The 19,164-nt window shown below is 39.2% G+C and overlaps 1 protein-coding gene across 4 annotated transcripts in view; it reads left to right on the plus strand.

The window, feature by feature from the left end:
* Positions 1 to 19,164, plus strand: part of ITSN1 (intersectin 1) — a 93,026-nt gene that overhangs the window by 50,643 nt on the left and 23,219 nt on the right. For 3 of the 4 annotated variants that reach the window (XM_081004414.1, XM_081004412.1, XM_081004413.1), the window contains exons 20-28: positions 2,088 to 2,335; positions 3,244 to 3,403; positions 4,604 to 4,809; positions 5,968 to 6,047; positions 6,751 to 6,917; positions 8,002 to 8,047; positions 8,636 to 8,757; positions 10,573 to 10,690; positions 13,085 to 13,276. In XM_081004414.1, coding sequence (XP_080860540.1) covers positions 2,088 to 2,335; positions 3,244 to 3,403; positions 4,604 to 4,809; positions 5,968 to 6,047; positions 6,751 to 6,917; positions 8,002 to 8,047; positions 8,636 to 8,757; positions 10,573 to 10,690; positions 13,085 to 13,276 — 1,339 coding nt within the window. Of the gene's footprint in view, positions 1 to 2,087; positions 2,336 to 3,243; positions 3,404 to 4,603; positions 4,810 to 5,967; positions 6,048 to 6,750; positions 6,918 to 8,001; positions 8,048 to 8,635; positions 8,758 to 10,572; positions 10,691 to 13,084; positions 13,277 to 13,579; positions 13,828 to 19,164 lie in introns of those variants that run through there. The other variant, XM_081004415.1, reaches the window with a different exon arrangement.

Genomic DNA, 19,164 nt, shown 5'->3' on the forward strand with positions numbered 1-19,164 from the left:
ATGCCATCAGTGCTCCCAGCTATGTACGTGACACCACAGATTTTCTGAGGAAAATACAATCTTTAAATAATCTTCCCAACAATACTATACTAGCTACTATGGATGTGGAATCTCTGTATACCAACATCCCACACAACGATGGTTTACAAGCTATAAGGAACACCATTTCAGATAAAACCACAGCGGACCTTGCCACCAAACTCTGCCAATTTGTCCTTACCCACAACAACTTCAAATTCGGTGATGACCTGTTCCTTCAGATCAGCGGCACAGCAATGGGCACCCGCATGGCCCCACAGTATGCCAACATCTTCATGGCAGATTTAGAACAACGTTTCCTAAACTCCTACCCACTCAAACCTCTCTTGTACCTGCGATACATTGACGATATTTTTATCATCTGGACACATGGTCAACAGACCCTGGACACCTTTCACCAGAAATTTAATGATTTTCACCCCACAATCAACCTTACAATGAATCAATCTATGCAAGAAATACATTTTTTGGACACTACTATAAAAATACAGGATGGGCGCATAGACACCACCTTATACCGTAAACCAACTGACCGACAAACATATCTACATGCCTCTAGCTACCATCCCAAACATACCAAACAGTCCATTGTATATAGCCAGGCACTACGTTACAGCCGCATCTGTTCCAATTCTACAGACAGAGACTCTCACCTAAGAGATCTACAGCAAACCTTTCAGAACTAAAATACCCAGCAGATGAAGTTAGACAACAGATCAACAGAGCCAGACTTATACCCAGAGAGAACTTGCTGCAAGACAGACCCAAAAAAGAAAATAACAGAACACCTCTAGTCATCACATACAGCCCCCAAGTTAAAACAGTACAACGCATCATCAGAGATCTACAACCTCTCCTGGACAATGACAGTTCTCTTTCTCAAGCTCTGGGAGGAAGACCTTTCATTGCCTACAGACAGCCACCCAATCTTAAACAACTCCTAACCCACAATAATACTACAACCAGACTTAACACGGACACTGGCACCAGAGCCTGCAATAAACCCAGATGCCAACTTTGCTGCCACATACACCCGGACAACACCATTACTGGCCCCAACAACATCACACATACCATCTGGGACTATTCAATTGCTCATCATCTAACATTGTGTATGGCATCAAATGCCAACAGTGTCCTTCAGCTCTCTATATTGGACAAACAGGCCAAACCTTACGCCAAAGAATAAATGGACATAAATCTGACATCAAGAATCACAAAACAGAGAAACCAGTAGGAGAACACTTCAATCTCCCAGGACATTCTATACAAGATCTCAAAGTAGCTGTTTTACTACAAAGGAATTTCAGAAATAGACTGGAAAGAGAAGCTGCTGAATTGCAAACTCATTACCAAACTTAAAACCATGGAGAGACCTGGTTTGAACAAAGACATTGGATTCTTATCCCATTATACATGACTAAGCCATTTCTCACCTTCTCACCCCTTGCCTTTTCCTGTAAGACCTATTACAGTCGTTAAGAGTCGTCAGCAGGCTCATCTCAGCTATCTGCCAATCTCCCATTCCCACCACCCTTCTGAGTAATACCCCTCCCCACCTTCTCACTATATAGAAGGATCTGGCAACTTCTGTTTCAGTGTATCTGAAGAAGTGTGCTTGCACACGAAAGCTCATACCAAGAACTAACTTAGTTGGTCTTAAAGGTGCTACTGGAAGGATTTTTTTTATTAGTACAATTACAGTTATTCCAACTCATTGTGTCTCCTACCCTTTGGAAAATCTAGAAAGATTTAGATTACATTGCTGCAAAAAATTTGCAGTCTGTAATCAATTTATTGCAACTGGTTATTTTGAGACAACAGCAGTTTCTGCAAAATACCTGCTTTGATTTCACATTTGGATTTTATCAAAGCCATAATCACTACAAATGTACTTTGGGTTGTTGTTTTTAAATAGCTATAACATCATGGAATAGTTAGTACATGCAGCAGTGACACTGTTCCTTAACTTTCAGATGCCATGCTTTTTGGAGAAAATTTATTAATTGTGTATTGTATCTTGTATAATACATGGTCTATTTGTACAGGTGGATGAAAGCCAAACTGGAGAACCTGGGTGGCTTGGAGGTGAACTGAAAGGGAAAACAGGATGGTTTCCTGCAAACTATGCAGAGAGAATTTCTGAAAATGAAATTACAAATTCTGTAAAGCCGGTAACTGATGCTGGAGCTGCACCTAAAGTTTCATTACGTGAAACCCCCACAACACCACTGGCACCGCCTGTTCCTACAGATTCAAGTACAACTGCCAACAACTGGGCAGACTTCAGTTCAACGTACGGTTTCATTGGGGTTCAATTTTCCTTTCTTTCTTCTTTATAACTGTAAAGGTGAATAATCCACATGGTTTAAAGTAGTCTTGCAGTTAAGTCTGCAAAACATTTGAGCCACCTATAATATCTTAGTTGTTTATGGCATATTGAAGTTAATTCAGCATAGCAAATACACTTACAAAAGTTCATGCTGACAAAATTATTACTAGCCTGCCACATGTAATGAATTGCTTTATTGAAAATATTTTCTCCTGTGCTTGTAAGAGTACATCAGGATGGAATTCAGATCCACCTATTGGTGGCAGGAAGAATTCTCTCTCTTAAAATTCCAAGGTTCTGGAGCACCAGTCATCTCACAGAACCAGTTTAAGATTCTGTTTCATTTCTGTGGTAGCAATTTTTATGTATATATAATTTTAGTAACATTATATTATTACACTTTGTAGCCAAGACCTATACATCAAACAAGCTTGTTTGTAAGGAAAAACCTTGCTTTTCTCATATTACAAACTTTAAAAAACCCCAAATAAATAAAATGGTTTTTTAAAAAAACACCATTCATGTAACTTCAAAGGCAGTGAGACAAAATATGATCATAGTTGCCTGGGAGCCTTTCATTGCTGGTTCCTCTTAGCTGATCCTAAGTGTCTGAAGAAGAAGCACCAGCGCCCAGCTAATACCCGATTGCCGCAAAAATGTGCTGGTGACTATCAGTATCTCTTTCTGAGTTCTCAGGTTTGGGTAAAGATTGCCACAGCAGTAGTGAATATTATGTAGATGAGGGAGATTTAGGATAATACAGTCTGGGGCAGGAATAAGCATTAATTTGAAGAGCATGCAATAGTCAAGAAATAAGAGGAACAGAATTGTGTGTGTCTTCAGTTCAGACCTGTCATACCTTTCTTTTTCAGATGGCCAGCAAGTACTAGTGATAAACAAGAGACTGATAACTGGGATGCTTGGGCAGCACAACCTTCCCTTACTGTTCCAAGCACAGGGCAGTTGAGGCAAAGATCTGCCTTCACCCCAGCCACTGTTACTGGATCATCTCCTTCTCCTGTCTTGGGTCAGGTGAGTTGTCATTTCACAACAGGAGTGGAGTAGTACTATGTGGTTGTAAGCCTAAAGTTATGTTTAACGTCGTGTACTGCATATGTCAATGAGTTAGTTCTTCTGAGATTATCACACAAATAATTATCACACAAATAAACGGGGGGGGGGGACTAAAATAGCACAAGTTTGCATTTATAGACATTGATTCATAGAATTGTAGAGTTGGAATGATAAGTGTGATTAACATTTCAGGTACAGTCATACCTTGGGTTACGAATGCTGCGGGTTTCGGGTTGCGGACTGCGCCAAACCCGGAAGTACCAGAATGGGTTACTTCCAGGTTTTGGCGCAGAAGCACAAAATGACATCATGCACAGAAGCGCCAAATCGCACATGCGCAGATGCTTCGCTTCAGGCTGCGAACACTGCGGGTTGCGAATGTGCCTTCCGCACGGATCATGTTCGCAACCAGAGGTATGACTGTATTCCTGATTCTCCAGTCATTAGTGTACCCCAGAGCTTTCCAAACTGTGTGTCGCAAGACATTAGTGTGTTGGCTGAAGTGTGTAGGTGTGTCGTGCGAACACTCTCCATGGGACTGGAAAGGGGTTAGTTTAACCTTTGGTTTGCTAGTTAAACTGAGTTACTGTGTTGCGAAATGATTCATGTCTAAAAAGTGTGTCACCAACATGAAAAGTTTGGAAAGCTCTGGTGTACAGAGTAGTGCTACCCTGATACCATGTAAACATAGTGGCACAATGACAAACTCAAAATAATTTTGTACATTTGCTATATGCATTAAAGTCAGCCTTTAAATTTATTAAATAGTTTTCATGTGTGTTAAATATAAATAAGCTTCTCAGTAAAGCAGTGCTTTCCAGGAGTAGTTCAGTGGGAGAGCACATGCCTAGCAGTTGACATCTCTGCTGTGGGTAGAAATAACTCCTGCCTGAAATCCTGGAAAGCCACTTCCAGACAGTGTAGATACACACTTGATACAAGCAAACTTGATGACAAACAATACAGCTTTTCATGTTAAGTACTTGCAAATAAATGTGGAGCTGCAGATAGAATGAATCGTGGTGTACAATTCATGCAAATGCAAGAAACAATTTACTCTTACGGAGTAGATGGGAAGAGCTTAGAAATCATGATAAACCACTCTTGTTTCCTGAAACACACTGCATAAATTACTGTTCTCTTCCTATAACTAACCAGGGTGAAAAAGTGGAGGGACTTCAAGCACAGGCCCTGTATCCTTGGAGAGCCAAAAAGGACAACCATCTTAATTTTAACAAGAATGATATTATCACGGTGTTAGAACAGCAAGACATGTGGTGGTTTGGAGAAGTTCAAGGGCAAAAAGGCTGGTTTCCTAAATCCTATGTGAAGCTTATTTCAGGTCCTATAAGGAAATCAACAAGGTATTTGATTTTGTCAGACGTTACAGGACCTTTCTTCCTCTACACATAAAAGTTTAAAGCTGCCATCATGTTCTGCAGTTCATGTGCAGTTCATTGGCAGCTACACCAACTCCAGTGTAACAATCAGCAGGCAGGAGAGTGAGGAAGCAGCACTAGTGGCAGGTGTTTACTGTGGGAAGAAGAGATGCTTCACAAAGCAGTATAGTAAGCTGTGCTGTGAAGCACACACAGAGTCTGTGTTAAGTGCAGCTGCAGAGAGGAGGGGGGCAGAGATGCTTCACAGAGTGTTTAGCAAGGCGCTCTGTAAAGCACTCCCCTCTTTTAAAAGTGGGTGGAGGTTGAGCTGGGCTGTGAAAGGAGAGAGAGGGGCAAGCTGTGGGGGAGGGGGAGACGAGAGGGGTGGGTGAGGTGTAAAGGGGAGGGGTCAGGTGTGGAGAAAGTGCGATTGGCACAGGAGTAGGCAGAGCTGGTGAGCGCAGCAAGCAGGGACAGAAGCCTTGGTATGTAATAACATTTGAAAAGAATCCCACTAAAATTTTATTTAGGCCCTTGCCATGTTTTTCTTTAATATGCATGTATTGGACGGTGGTCCGAGTGCCTTTAACAAAAGAGAGGCAGAGGAAGTATTAAGTACCTTCAAAAAACTGTTGTTTTTGGAAACTTAATAAGCACAGCACAAATAAAACAAAGAACAAGAATTGTGTGGAGCACATTATTGCATTTAGAAAAAATAAATAAACAAAGTTCAGTACGTTTTTCCAGAAATCTTAATAAAGTAGATTCCACAAAGGGACATTTTGGAACATATCAATAAAAGAGCCTCACCACACAGAGCTTTGTGTTGTTGGAGGCCCATGAAGTGCACTATTTTTATTTATAAAGCATATAAACGGAGACCCATCTTAGAACCTTCCTTTGATGGGTTAAATGCTCAGACAAGGCAGTGTCTCACACCCTCAAACTATCCATCCCTAGAGGGGACTGATGAAGACTTAACTACTTTTGTACAATGTGGAAGTACTATTAAGATTGCAAATAAAAATTAGAATAATGTTTATAAAAGAAATACTTCACTTTTATCATTGTGCTCTGTACTCTTTTCATATTCTGTAACCATATTAATTTAGACAATAAAATGTTTACACTTGTTTCTTTAAGCATGGATTCTGGGTCTTCAGAGAGTCCTGCTAACCTGAAGAGAACATCACCAGTTACAAAATCTTCAGTTTCAGGGGAAGGTAAGAATGTTTTAACTGGAGAGCCCTGAAAATACCATGATTTGTTGCCCAGAGGGGCTAGGGCAACCCAGTCTGATGGGTGGCATGTAAATAATAAAGTTGTTGTTGTTGGTACTATTGCCTAAATACTTGGTGTTTGAGAGCAAAACTATGTGAAATAAACAGTATCGTCAAACTTTCCTGTGTTACATTTTCTGCAAAACAATTATTTTGATAACTAAATTGCACAGTTTGCACATTGTGGCAAACTATTATTCATTGTTATGAGCCTTCATGAGCCTCAGGCCTTGTTTTCATCTTGCACTGGCTTGAAGTCATTTTGTGAGAACAGAAATAGCTGGTGGATTTCAATACAGTGGTACCTTGGGTTACAGACGCTTCAGGTTATAGACGCTTCAGGTTACAGACTCTGCTAACCCAGAAATAGTACCTCGGGTTAAGAACTTCGCTTCAGGATGAGAACAAAAATTGTGCTCTAGTGGCGCGGCGGCAGCGGGAGGCCCCATTAGCTAAAGTGGTGTTTCAGGTTAAGAACAGTTTCAGGTTAAGAACGGATCTCCAGAACGTATTAAGTTCTTAACCCGAGGTACCATTGCACTTGAGAGCAGAATGTATCCTGTATTACATTACCCTTTTTCTATTGGACATTAGGACAATATGATTGACAAGTACTTTCTCATTTCTAAAAATTTCCTCCCTCCAGAATATGTTGCCATGTACACTTATGAAAGTTCTGAACAAGGAGATTTAACATTTCAGCAAGGGGATTTAATTCTTGTGACCAAGAAGGATGGAGACTGGTGGACAGGAACGTTGGGCGATAAATCAGGAGTATTTCCATCTAACTATGTTAGACTCAAAGACTCTGAGGTAAAATGCACACATATGCATTCATTTTATTAAAAAACTAATAATTAGTGGGCCACATAGTAAAAGGTAAAGGGACCCCTGACCATTAGGTCGTGACCGACTCTGGGGTTGCGGCACTCATCTCGCTTTATTGGCCGAGGGAGCCAGCGTACAGCTTCCGGGTCATGACTAAGCCGCTTCTGGCCAACCAGAGCAGCGCACGGAAACGCCGTTTACCTTCCTGCCGGAGCGGTACCTATTTATCTACTTGCACGTTGACGTGCTTTCGAACTGCTAGGTTGGCCGGAGCAGGGAGCGAGCAACAGGAGCTCACCCCGTCGCGGGGATTCGAACCGCGACCTTCTGATCGGCAAGCCCTAGGCTCTGTGGGCTCTGTGGTTTAACCCACAGCGCCACCCGTGTCCTTAGTGGGCCACATGTGGAGGGCTAATTTTATAAAGCAGAGTTTAAAGTAGAATGGATTTAGATTTCAGTATAACACAAGGTGGTATTATGTTTGACTTTCAGAATTATTGAATATGACTTGAAACATTTACAAATTGCCTATGTTAAACATTTGTGTAGACTAATGTGTGACAATCCTGTAAAATTGCTTGTGTTTTTACATGTTATATCTGCATGTAATACAGTAGCTGTGTCATATGTATGTGCAAATGCTGTCGTTGAAAGTCAAAGTGAAAAGAACCCAGATGAAATTATGCAAATTAAATTAAGCAGATTTCCCCTCATGTCTGCAAACTTTCTTGGTGCCCAGTTCGGATTGCTTGAACGCAGGCTCTGTTTTCCTTCATCAGAGTATACATAGCTCTAACTCTGATGTTGTAATTTAAGATAGGAATAATAGAAAAGGGCTCCCATATATGAAGTTTAACCATCAATTTTCCTTGCTCTATACCTAGCCCAGGAATAAGGACTTGTAGTTTGCCCAAGGGCTTACATGAACCCTGAGAGACTTTTGCCACTTACTTTCAGCAGCAGAATATCTCAGCTTACAATATTACAGTTTTGAAAACTTCTCTATTTCCAAAGCAGCTTGCCATGTTCTCTATGGAAGTGTGAGTTATGTTTGTTCTATTATTTAAAGGTGCCTGGAACAGCTGGAAAAACAGGAAGCTTAGGCAAGAAACCTGGTAAGCCGTACTCTGAGAAACAAAATAACTTTTGCAAAATAATTCTTTTCCCACTCTTGTATCGTTGTACAGATATAACTGTACAAAGGATTTTAAAGAATAAGTGCATTTGCCCTACAGCTTTTTAATATCATACCAGCGGCATGACTTACAGGCACTTTTGCATGAAATATAAATGTGAAGATTTTGTAAGATGGGGTGCCTGACTCTTTCTCCTCTAATTGATAATGAGCTTTGAGACGCATGACTTTCTTTCTAGAACACAGTGTTGAGGACATTACATTTAGCTCAGCACTGCGTTGTTGGAGCTCCTATTACAACTGACGTTCAAGTGATTAGCTTAAGAGGAACCATAAATTGAAGTAGTGTAGTAGAGTGTTCTGATTACATTGCATCATATCATTCAATTGTTTCTGGTGTGGTCTAATTTTGCTGTTTAAAAAACAGCAACTCCCTGATAGCTATATTGAAAACTGTCTTATTTGCAATCTATAGATGAAATGGCAAGAACCACACTAACAATTGGAGACACAATACAATGGAAGTGATTTTCAGATTAATGAAAATAATTTCTTTTTGAATTAACAGAAATTGCTCAAGTTATTGCTTCGTACATAGCAACAGGTCCTGAACAGCTTACGCTTGCTCCTGGTCAGCTAATACTTATCAGGAAGAAGAATCCTGGTGGATGGTGGGAAGGAGAGCTTCAAGTTAGTGACTATTTTTGGCTCTTACCTTTTACTTATGTATAAAGAGAATGAAAGCTACAAAAACTGTAGACATAAAAGGAAAGATTTATCTGGTGCTGTTATTTATTTATTTTTAAACCTAGCCTGAAATGAAAGTGATATCTTTTCAAACCAATCATTTTTTTCATCAACAGCTTCCTGGCACTTCTTTTCCTTTTTAGGTTTGGGGTAACAATTCCATCACTCATGAGAAAAATAGCATGTAGTTTTTAACTTGGTGTGGAGTGAACTGCTATGCTGCCCTATTTAGACTATTAAGTAGGGCAGCACAGCAGTTCACTCTATATGAATTAAACCCTTGAAGAAAAGATCACAGGCAATGATAGTAGCGCTCTTTAAACTGAAGAGATTATGGTGCTGTGGCCATGGCAGTCATGCTTGCCTGTTGCTGTGTATTTATACCTTTGCTTAATTAGGCTTTGCACATACACATTTAATGGCATTAAAACTTAGAAAGAATGGAAGTATATAAAAACAGCATATAAAAACCTCCTGTTTAAAAGGAGCTATAAGAGAGTGATGATTTAAGAATTATTTCTCCCTGGATGATAATGAAAGTCAAAACAGGACAAAATGAATAGTTGTTACCTCAACTATTAAGAGTTGCTTTTGAAATCTGTGGTCCATACTAGGGGCTAGAGGTCCTTGGCAAATTTTTTCTTGATAATGTCAAAACTATCAGATCTGTTAATTCACTTTTTGCAATGCAGTAAAGGAAGTGTATTGATGAGGCAGCTATATCTACTTAACCAATTACCACACAGCAACAGATGTCATTACATTTACAGCCATAACTAATGGAAAATCAGGTCAACTTTATTAGGAGAGCCATACTTTAGGGTACAGTATTAATAATCTGATGTACTATTTTCAAAGGCCTAAGGCCAAAGTCAACTAAACAGTCAGACTAATGGGATCCTGCTAGTGCAACATGGTCCCCCCCCCTTTGTCCCCCCAGCAATTGGCTCTGTGGGAAGATGGTTCTGTCAGTTCATTTCTGCTTGCCTGAAATAAATTCCAGAGTTGAATTCCACCCATAAACTTAGATCCAAACAACTCTGGGTGGAGTTCCATTTGTGCAATGGCATTTTCCTGACTCACCCTTTCTAGTCTGCCTCTTGCACATCCAATAAGCTTTTTCTGTGGGTCAGTAGGAACTCCAGAACAGCATGCTCCATCTCCACAGTTGGAGGCTGTATGCTTCTGAATACCAGTTGCTGGAAATTGCAGGATGGGAGAGTGCTCTTCTGCTTCTTACAACTTTCCCATAGGCATTTACCTGGCCACTGTGAGAACAGGATGCTGGACTAGACGAGCCATTCACCTGATCCATGAGGCTGTTCTTATGTGATATATTGAGGGCTTCAGGGAGGCATTGAACACTGCACATTGCTTCTGTTCATCCTGGATCCAAACTCTAAACTTTGAACAAGTTCAGAGCACTGCACTGTTGAATGACTAGGTTTTTTGTACAGTGGTACCTCGGGTTACATACGCTTCAGGTTACATATGCTTCAGGTTACAGACTCTGCTAACCCAGAAATAGTACCTTGGGTTAAGAACTTTGCTTCAGGATGAGAACAGAAATTGTGCTCCAGCGGCACGGCGGCAGCAGGAGGCCCCATTAGCTAAAGTGGTGCTTCAGGTTAAGAACAGTTTCAGGTTAAGAACGGACCTCCGGAACGAATTAAGTATGTAACCCAGACAGAGCTGCTCCTGATAGTTTGCCAAGATTATTTTGGTAGTCAAAATGCTAAGCTATTGTTTTCTTACTAGGCTCGTGGGAAAAAACGACAGATAGGATGGTTTCCTGCTAACTATGTGAAACTCTTAAGTCCTGGTACTAGTAAAACTACACCAACCGAGCCATCTAAATCAGTAGTGTTACCTTCAGGTAAGTAATACTGTAGCATTTGATTACATGTTATTGCCTATGCTTTAGATCTGGAGGTTTCCAAACTTTCTATGTTCAGAGGACCTTTTCATATAAATTTAACGGTTGCATGAATCTCAGCTGTGAAACCCCCAGGGTAATGCAGAAGAGTGCTGGAAAGGCTTTGGGGACTCACTATCTCCCTGTGTGACTGGCGAGTGTACCCTAGACTATACCTAATACTCCCCTGCAGCCTTACATTGCAGATTGAAATAGGTAGTTGTAGCCAAGCTGTCTTTCAGTTAAGCTTGTCCTCCATTCTTGACTTTTCTCATTAAGGAGCCCTTTATAAGCTTCTAAACTCTTTTAACAGTCCATCAAACATAGATTGAAAACCACTTAAATTGATGATGGTGATGAAATAATGTCCTACATCTCCTTCCTAACACCTACTTGCCTGGTGCTAGCTTTATAAATGTTTGTACTTTTAAAATGGTGCTGTATTTTATTTTATTACACTGGGGGTTACCTCACTGTATTAATTGCTATTTTAATTTGTGCATTATCTAATATCTATTAATTTTAATTGATTTATTGTATATTTTATAATTATTTTGTTTAAGTCATGTTGGAAACTGCCCTGTAAAAGTATTGTGATGGGTGATACATAAATACCCTAAATAAATATACTGTTCCTTACAGGGGGCAGAAGTTCATATGGCTTACAATCTACTATTGTGTGTTGTTTTCAGCCAAGCTAGTTGAAAGATGAGAGAGAAATATCCATCCAAATGGAAATAGTTTCTGTAATAATTTTGGGCTGCATATCCAGTTGTAATTCTTCATAAAGAATGATAGGTGCAGCAGTGGGAGTAAGATGGTTCTTCAATATAATAATTAGTGATTAAAAATAAATGTACATATGATGGTAATTTTGGTGCAGATGTAGAATGTATCTTATCCACCGATCTAACACCATCATTTTCATGCTGTTGAAGAATTGTTAGATTCATTATCACAACTCACATCTAAAACAGGAGTAAAGGTCAGAATCTTCTTTAAGTCAAGAGAACATATAAACAAAGCAGAGTGATTTTAAAAGTACATATATATATATAGACTTTGTTTGATAGCATTCTGTAGACCGGGGTAGTCAACCTTTTTATACCTACCGCCCACTAATGCATCTTTCTTGATGGTAAAATTTCCTTACCACCCACCAGTGCTCGATGGAAGGAGGATTCAGCTTGTTCCGTAGAACCCCCTACCGCCCACCTAGAATCCTCAAGCACCCACTAGTGGGCGGTAGGAACCAGGTTGACAACCCCTGCTGTAGACTATGGGTGGTATCCAGCTCCTTTGTCCTATCAGTGAAAGGATTTATTCTTATGCAACAGGACATCCCATCCTGCCCTCCACTGTGTGCACAGCACTCTCTCCCCAAATCTGCTTCAGAGGGTTGGAGAAAGGAGAGGTTTAAGGGTGGGGGGGGGGGGAGTCCTATTGTGCAAGTAGAAATCATTGTGCTAGCGGGATGCTTAATGCTACATGGAATACAAGCCCCTTTATCATAGCATTCTATGGAAACCATCAATTTGAATGTTTACCCCTAATAGTATCTTAATGTATTGATCCAGTTTGATGATGATTTCCTCTGGAATTTCTACATGTTGAAATATTCCCACACTCTGTTGTATTCTTTGACTGGTGAAGTCAGCCTGCTCATTATGGTCATTTAAAGTTGCTGTGTTAGTCACATTGTAATACATCATTTCTCTGATCTTCAGAAGATCTGGTGATCTTCTGGCTAGTGTATTCATCACCACATTTCCCCAATTTTGCTAAGCATTTCAAAAAAACTTGGGTTAACAATATCCCTATTTTTGGCCCCTAGTAAAATAGCTATTAGGTGAGATTGTCATAGTATAGAACTGGGATGTGCTAGAGTGAGGTCAGTGGGTGCACTTATACCCCCTTTCGTGAGCTGAGAGGTGGAATTAACTTTTTAATTGGTGACCTGATAGCTTAGCTTCCTCTTTTAAAGCACAGAACCAGTGTGGTGTAGTGGTTAAGAGTGGTGGACTCGTAATCTGGTGAACCGGGTTCGATTCCCTACTCCTCCACATGCAGCTGCTGGGTCACCTTGGGCTAGTCACACTTCTCTGAAGTCTCTCAGCCTCACTCACCTCACAGAGTGTTTCTTGTGGGAAAGGAAGGGGAAAGGAGATTGTTAGCCACTTTGAGACTCCTTAGGGTAGTGGTAAAGTGGGATATCAAATCCAAACTCCTCTTCTTCTATGTAGTAACAATATAGTGACTTAAGGGGGGAGATGTTTTAGGAGCACTAGCATATTGTTTCAAAAATATGTAGACATGGATATTACCAGTTTCAAATGTTGTTTATTGTCTTAACAGTGTGCCAAGTAATTGGTATGTATGACTACATTGCACAGAATGATGATGAATTAGCATTCAGCAAAGGCCAGATCATTAACGTCCTTAATAAGGAAGACCCTGACTGGTGGAAAGGAGAAGTGAATGGGCAAGTGGGTCTCTTCCCATCCAACTATGTGAAACTGACAACAGATATGGACCCGAGCCAGCAATGTAAGTGACTATTTTATCTCAGTAGTTGCTTACATAATTTTTTTTTAAAGAAACATGCAGCATTGCTGTGATTCTGCTGTGTTTTGCAGAAGCTTGGCCACTGCTATATATTTGCCTAACTCTCTTTGAAGACCTTCTATATTGCAAGCCTAAACTTGTGTTGGTTTTTAGTTCCATCCCCCTTGTAGCATGTTACCTTTATCATTTTTGCACCATGCTGTTTACATGCCTGGCTCATTTTCCTAGCTTGAATTTTGCTCATTGTTTTGTTTTGCTTATGTGTTGTTTTCCTCCTTTTTCTAGGAATCATATGTTGTCCATCCCCCACTCAGGCTTGAAAGTCCTCAAAGAGACCCACTATCCCATATCACTGTCCAGAGGGATGATGGGAGATGCAGCCTTGATCATGTGACTTCCAGCATGATCATCTACTGCCTTCTGAGTAGAAGAACACACTGCAGAGCAGTTTACCTCATTTTACATTAGTTGCATGTAATCGCAATGTTTTTATTTAATATCTACAGATATAGATGCAAAATTACAAAAAGACACACACAAAAAAACCACAGGATAGTGGGTCCTTTTGTGGCTTTCATAGTTACCCACCTATTTCTCCACCTTGGCACAGGTGCTTTCAGTAGTAGAAATATTTTTAAATGCCTATTTTAGCCTTTTAAAGAAAAACAAGCATTTTGTCATTGCAATTTTGTTATTGCAAAAAGACCCACTATCAAGGAATGCTGCATGTGCTATTAAAATTGTTCCAAATGTCCATAAATCTGAGACTTGTATTTTTGCTTTTTCACTTGTCCCAATGTTGTTGGTGTCTGTCTTTTTTTTCCTTTTTGTGTACTACTAAAACAGGATTTAGTCTGGTTTAACGGAAATTAAAATGTGCTCAATTACAAGTTCAACTAAGGTATTTTGTTTCTTGTACTGTTACATGTTCTTGTAGTGAATGTTTGTGCGTGTAATTCATCATGGATAAGAAATTAATTTCCTTCCATGTGCAAGAAAGAATATACATGTATAATGCAGTTATTCCCATTATGTTATATTTTGCACTCTTATTTGTAACTACATATAGTAAGCACCTTTTTGTTCTGTGTCTCAGATTTTATTTTTTATTTTTTTGGCATTTTGGTATAAAATCAAAAGAGTACATTTATCTGTTTCTTCAGAATTAACATGACTTTTTTCAAGTTACGTTTTATCATCACTGTTACGTTAATAACTATGGAACAGCATCCCTTGAGGAAGTAATTATCTTATCTTGACAAAAAGAATGTATAGAAATACCTTCCTGCAATTAATTTCCAATGTTTACATTTTTTAAACTAGACTGTGGAATTTATACAAGTAACATTAAATGGAGCTTATAGTCAAATTTTATGTAGCTGTGCTGTACTCTAAGCTATGTTTGTCTTTTAAATATTAGTTATAAGCTCTTTATTGCCTGGTGCGGCCAGCACATAGGAAGAAAAGCCCTATGCCTCAAGCACAATATAGCAACTCTACTAATAACTTTAACATTTTTCTTTTTGTTTATGTATTTCTTCTATTTCTAAATTTCATGCTGGCGATGTAGAATTCCTTTTATCTTCATTCATGTGGTGCAAAGAACAAGTGAAGTTCCTTATTCAATTGCACTTCAGTATTTTAATTGATATGAATGTAAAATATATAAATATATGAAACCTGCAGCTTTAACAACTGTAATACAGCCTTTACAATTAGCTACATGTATAGATAATTAAATTCTTCATATAAAAGCTAGACTAAATGTCTCTGTTTTATTGTTACTGTGTATATTTAGCAAGTGACACTAACTGCAAGAGAATAGTCCAAACTTCAGGTTTTTCATTGCTGACCATGATCAGCAGTGGCTACTTTTTAAATACTCAAGGACAGCTGGTTGTTTTTCAACATGCATCTCTAATGTCAGTGTTTCAGTAATGCCATTTTTAAATGGTTGCTGTGGGGTTTTCATCTTGTTTACTATAAAGGTGCTGCTTTTTATCCATTATATATGAGGTCACTTATTTGTTTTCTTTGCTCCTTCTCGATTGTGGTCTCTTTCTCTGTCAATGTATTTTTGATTACATAATAGAACATTCCCTTACGATCTGCTGTACACTTCAATAGAGCCACATTATTTTATCTAGCATGATGTTTAAAATACCATTCTATACCTTTTATATCTAGAGTGCCTGCCACTTAACTTCCTAACAATCACTTAGCCAATTTCATGTGTGTTGCAGTGAATTAACAATTTAAAATAATAGTAGTCTAATTATAAACAACAGTTCTGGGCTATATAGGATGATAAAAAGATGCAAAAAGGCAATTGAACCTCGCAGTGTTTTTTAAAAATAAATATATTGATAATTAAAATGTGTTTTGTGAGACCATAGTAGAGTCAACCATTTGAAAACAGTGGAGCCCAGCTAGCACTGTGATGTAATCTTGTCCAGCATAAGCAACAACATGAAAATTGGCAATGGGAAGGCAGTGAAGGGTTAGCTGCAACAACTTTAAATTAATTTACCTTACCACCATAACTAGGGCTGCCAAAAGACTGAAATGGAATTAACACCCTAATCCCCAGTGTATTTTGTGGTAACGAGTTCCCTTGATTTTGATTAAATTGCCATCCATGTTAATATGTTCACTGCAGAATGTTAATACACTGAGGTTCCTCAAAGTGGTCAGCGAATTTAATGTTCTGGACTGCAGAATCTCAATGCAGAGTAGGCCGCCTTCAACGTGCCTTGTGGCCTTCTAGGGCAAGAGAAATCTAATCCTTGAAGGGGTGTGGAAACTGCATGTTAAGATTCCTTTAGGAAGCTTTAACCTTATCCTCTACAGTTTTATGCACTCATGCAGAAGTACTTCACTAGACAAGAAAATGACCTTGTCCAATTGTTGATGAAATGGTTACTGTAAAGCCTTTGCACAATTAATCCTTTAGAAATGCAAATGCTAATAACAAACTAGACTGAGTATTTCTTCTGGCCCCTGAGGGATGTTAAACTCTGAAGGCATGCACTTTGTGAAGACTCTTTTATAAATTAAACCGGATTATTGAATGAGAAGGTATCTGAGGATCAAAATGGAGACTTTACATTTTATTTTTGCCTTGGGACCCAGCATTGTGGACTGTCTCTACATCTCTACAATGGAAGCATTATCTTAACACTGAGCTGCTACCATGTAGCTGTGATGATTGGCTGGTCATCTTTAAAGTTTCAGCAGACAAAAATAAGCTTTAATAGCACTCTCCAGATAGTAATAATCTAGAACTTGGAGGCACAAAGCACCTTAAATGGAACAAGACTTTGATGAGAGTATTAAGGACAAATTCAACAGGTTTTCATATGTGTTTACAGAACTCATGAACCTTGAGAATTTTTCTGCCAGCGTTTAGTTGTGCGCAGAGTGATAATGGGGTATTTTAAAGAGACTTTCGGTAGCTTCAACTAAATGCCCTAATTCTTTTTCTAGGATTGATCCACCTGATTCAGTTTTAAGTACAATGAAGATAAGGTTTGAGAGCTGCATAAAATTGAAAGTTTAAAGTGGATAAAAATTCAGTTAATTTTTTTTAAAAAAAATAGTCTTCTCAGTGGTAGCTTAGTGTCTGTGGAATGACCTCTTCACTGAAGTACTGCTGCCTCCAACCTTATGTATTTTAGATGCCTGGTAAGAACTTACCCTATTTGTCAGGGTTTTAGAGGCTTCTAATGCAGCTAACAATGTTATTTAGGTAATTGATGAGAGAGATTCTTAATGTTTTTGCTTATTATGTAATTCATTTTTTCCCCCGCAAACTGCCCTGTGGCTATTTTAGTGAAGGGTGGCATGGAACTCTTAATAAAGAAAGAAAAACAAGCATGACAGCTAAAAGAGCTTCTGGACTTGAAGAGACACTGTAAACGATCTCTGTTTGGATTTTGCTCTCATACTTCTTGGAATGGTGGGTAAGAGGTGCTGCAGCTACTGCCACTCCATTACTTCCAACCTCTCAAACTTGGCATGGAAGCATCATTTTTATTCTGTGTTTAATAAGATGTCATCGAGCTATGGTGCTAAGTAAATTGGTCTAACCTGTAATCTGTTTACTGGGAGCCTTACAAGACAGGCAGTTGAAGTACAGAAGCAAGTACACAAATAATTTTGTCGAGGTTGATAAATCCAGTGAAATATTTAAATTCAGTATGGATCAGCAATAATTCATCCAAAGGAAATTGTTCTGTTGGACTTGTGCCTCTAGTCTATAATTTATATTGTTCTGATACAAACACGAGAGATCTGGAGGGTGGCAACATTGGAATGGGCCTTCTCTGTGGTGGCCCCCTGTTTGTGGAATGCTCTCCCAAGGGAAGCTTGCCTGGCACCTTCATTCATATCTTTAGGTGCCAGGCAAAAACATTCCTCTTCTCTCAAGCTTTTGACTTAAGTTAGCATTTAGCCTTTTAAGCTCTGCAGGGTGGTGGTTATTGCTTTATTCGTTATAATGTAACATATTTTGATGTTTTTATACTGTAAGCTGTCCTGTGATCCTCTGATGAAGGGCGGTATGTACTTTTAATAAATAAATAAAACAGAGGAACAAATATAGCCTGAAACTATAGGCCTGTTCATCTCAAAATTCTGGCAAAGCATCATCCCAACATTTTGCTGTTAAAACTTCAGATGTGGGCTGAATCTGAGGGAGCGTTTTTCCAGATGGAAATTTAGAGCTGGTTATTCTTACACCTCTTGTGCTAGGATTTGTACTTCATGTATACATTAATGCAGATGTCAGTCGGGGCATGCTCCCTTTGTGGACTTCAAGGCAGCCTTTGATAAAGATGATTGGGAAATCAAAATAAAAACTTCCTAAAAGCAATGTTGACTGCAGATTATTGACAGCAATTAAGATACAGTATGGAGTGATCCCTTCATGGATCACTGCCTTGCCGTGGCGAAGGGGCTTGAATAACTCAGAGAAGCTATGAGCTATGCCGTGCAGGGCCACCCAAGATGGACAGGTCATAGTGGAGAGTTTTGACCAAACATGATCCACCTGGAGCAGGAACCGGCAAGCCACTCCAGTATCCCTGCCAAGAAAACTCCATGGACAAAGACTGCAGGAGGCAGTGGAAGACAGGAGTGCCTGGTGTGCTCTGGTCCATGGGGTCACGAAGGGTCGGACACGACTAAACGACTAAACAACAACAAATGGAGAATAAGTGCTATCTTCCATAGGCTTACTGATTAAAAAGTGGTCCAACTACCTAGGTAGTGAAACAAGATTGTATCTTGCCCCAATTTTTTTGTTTAATTTCTACATATTTTTAAAATAACACGTGAGAAGCCCCTATCATTTAAACAAAGCAAAGTTTTCGGTTTTATTATGAGTATTTAGTGCTGCTCTCCCACCCTCACATAGGCTTAACACCACTTGCCTACTGCCCTGAGCCAGAAGTCTTCAGGCCACAAATTATTATAAGGCTAAAATGATCATGTTTAGCCATAAGTCACCAAAGTGCTTATGATATATTGACAGCCATAGAACTGAAATGTTATTTTATAGAAGCGTCTTCTGTTATGTTGAAAATAGAGACAATGTCTCATCAATTTATATGGACTTGTTAAAGGACCTGGCTCTACAAAACCAAAATTTCATGATAATTCCTTTTCAGGAATTATTTCAATGGAAGACTTCTACATTTGCTCCTGTAAGTTCATAAACTTTGGTCCAACCACCAGAAATTAATTATTCACTAATACCAAAAAAATTATATTTATTGTACAGTGGCTACTTTTGCACAGATGACTGAAGTAAGAGCCACCTTAGATTACACTGATATATGAAGCATGTTTGCCCCTGTGTGTCACTTGAC

This window comes from Podarcis pityusensis, assembly GCF_964106645.2.
Source record: "Podarcis pityusensis genome assembly, chromosome: 4".
NCBI lineage: Eukaryota > Metazoa > Chordata > Lepidosauria > Squamata > Lacertidae > Podarcis > Podarcis pityusensis.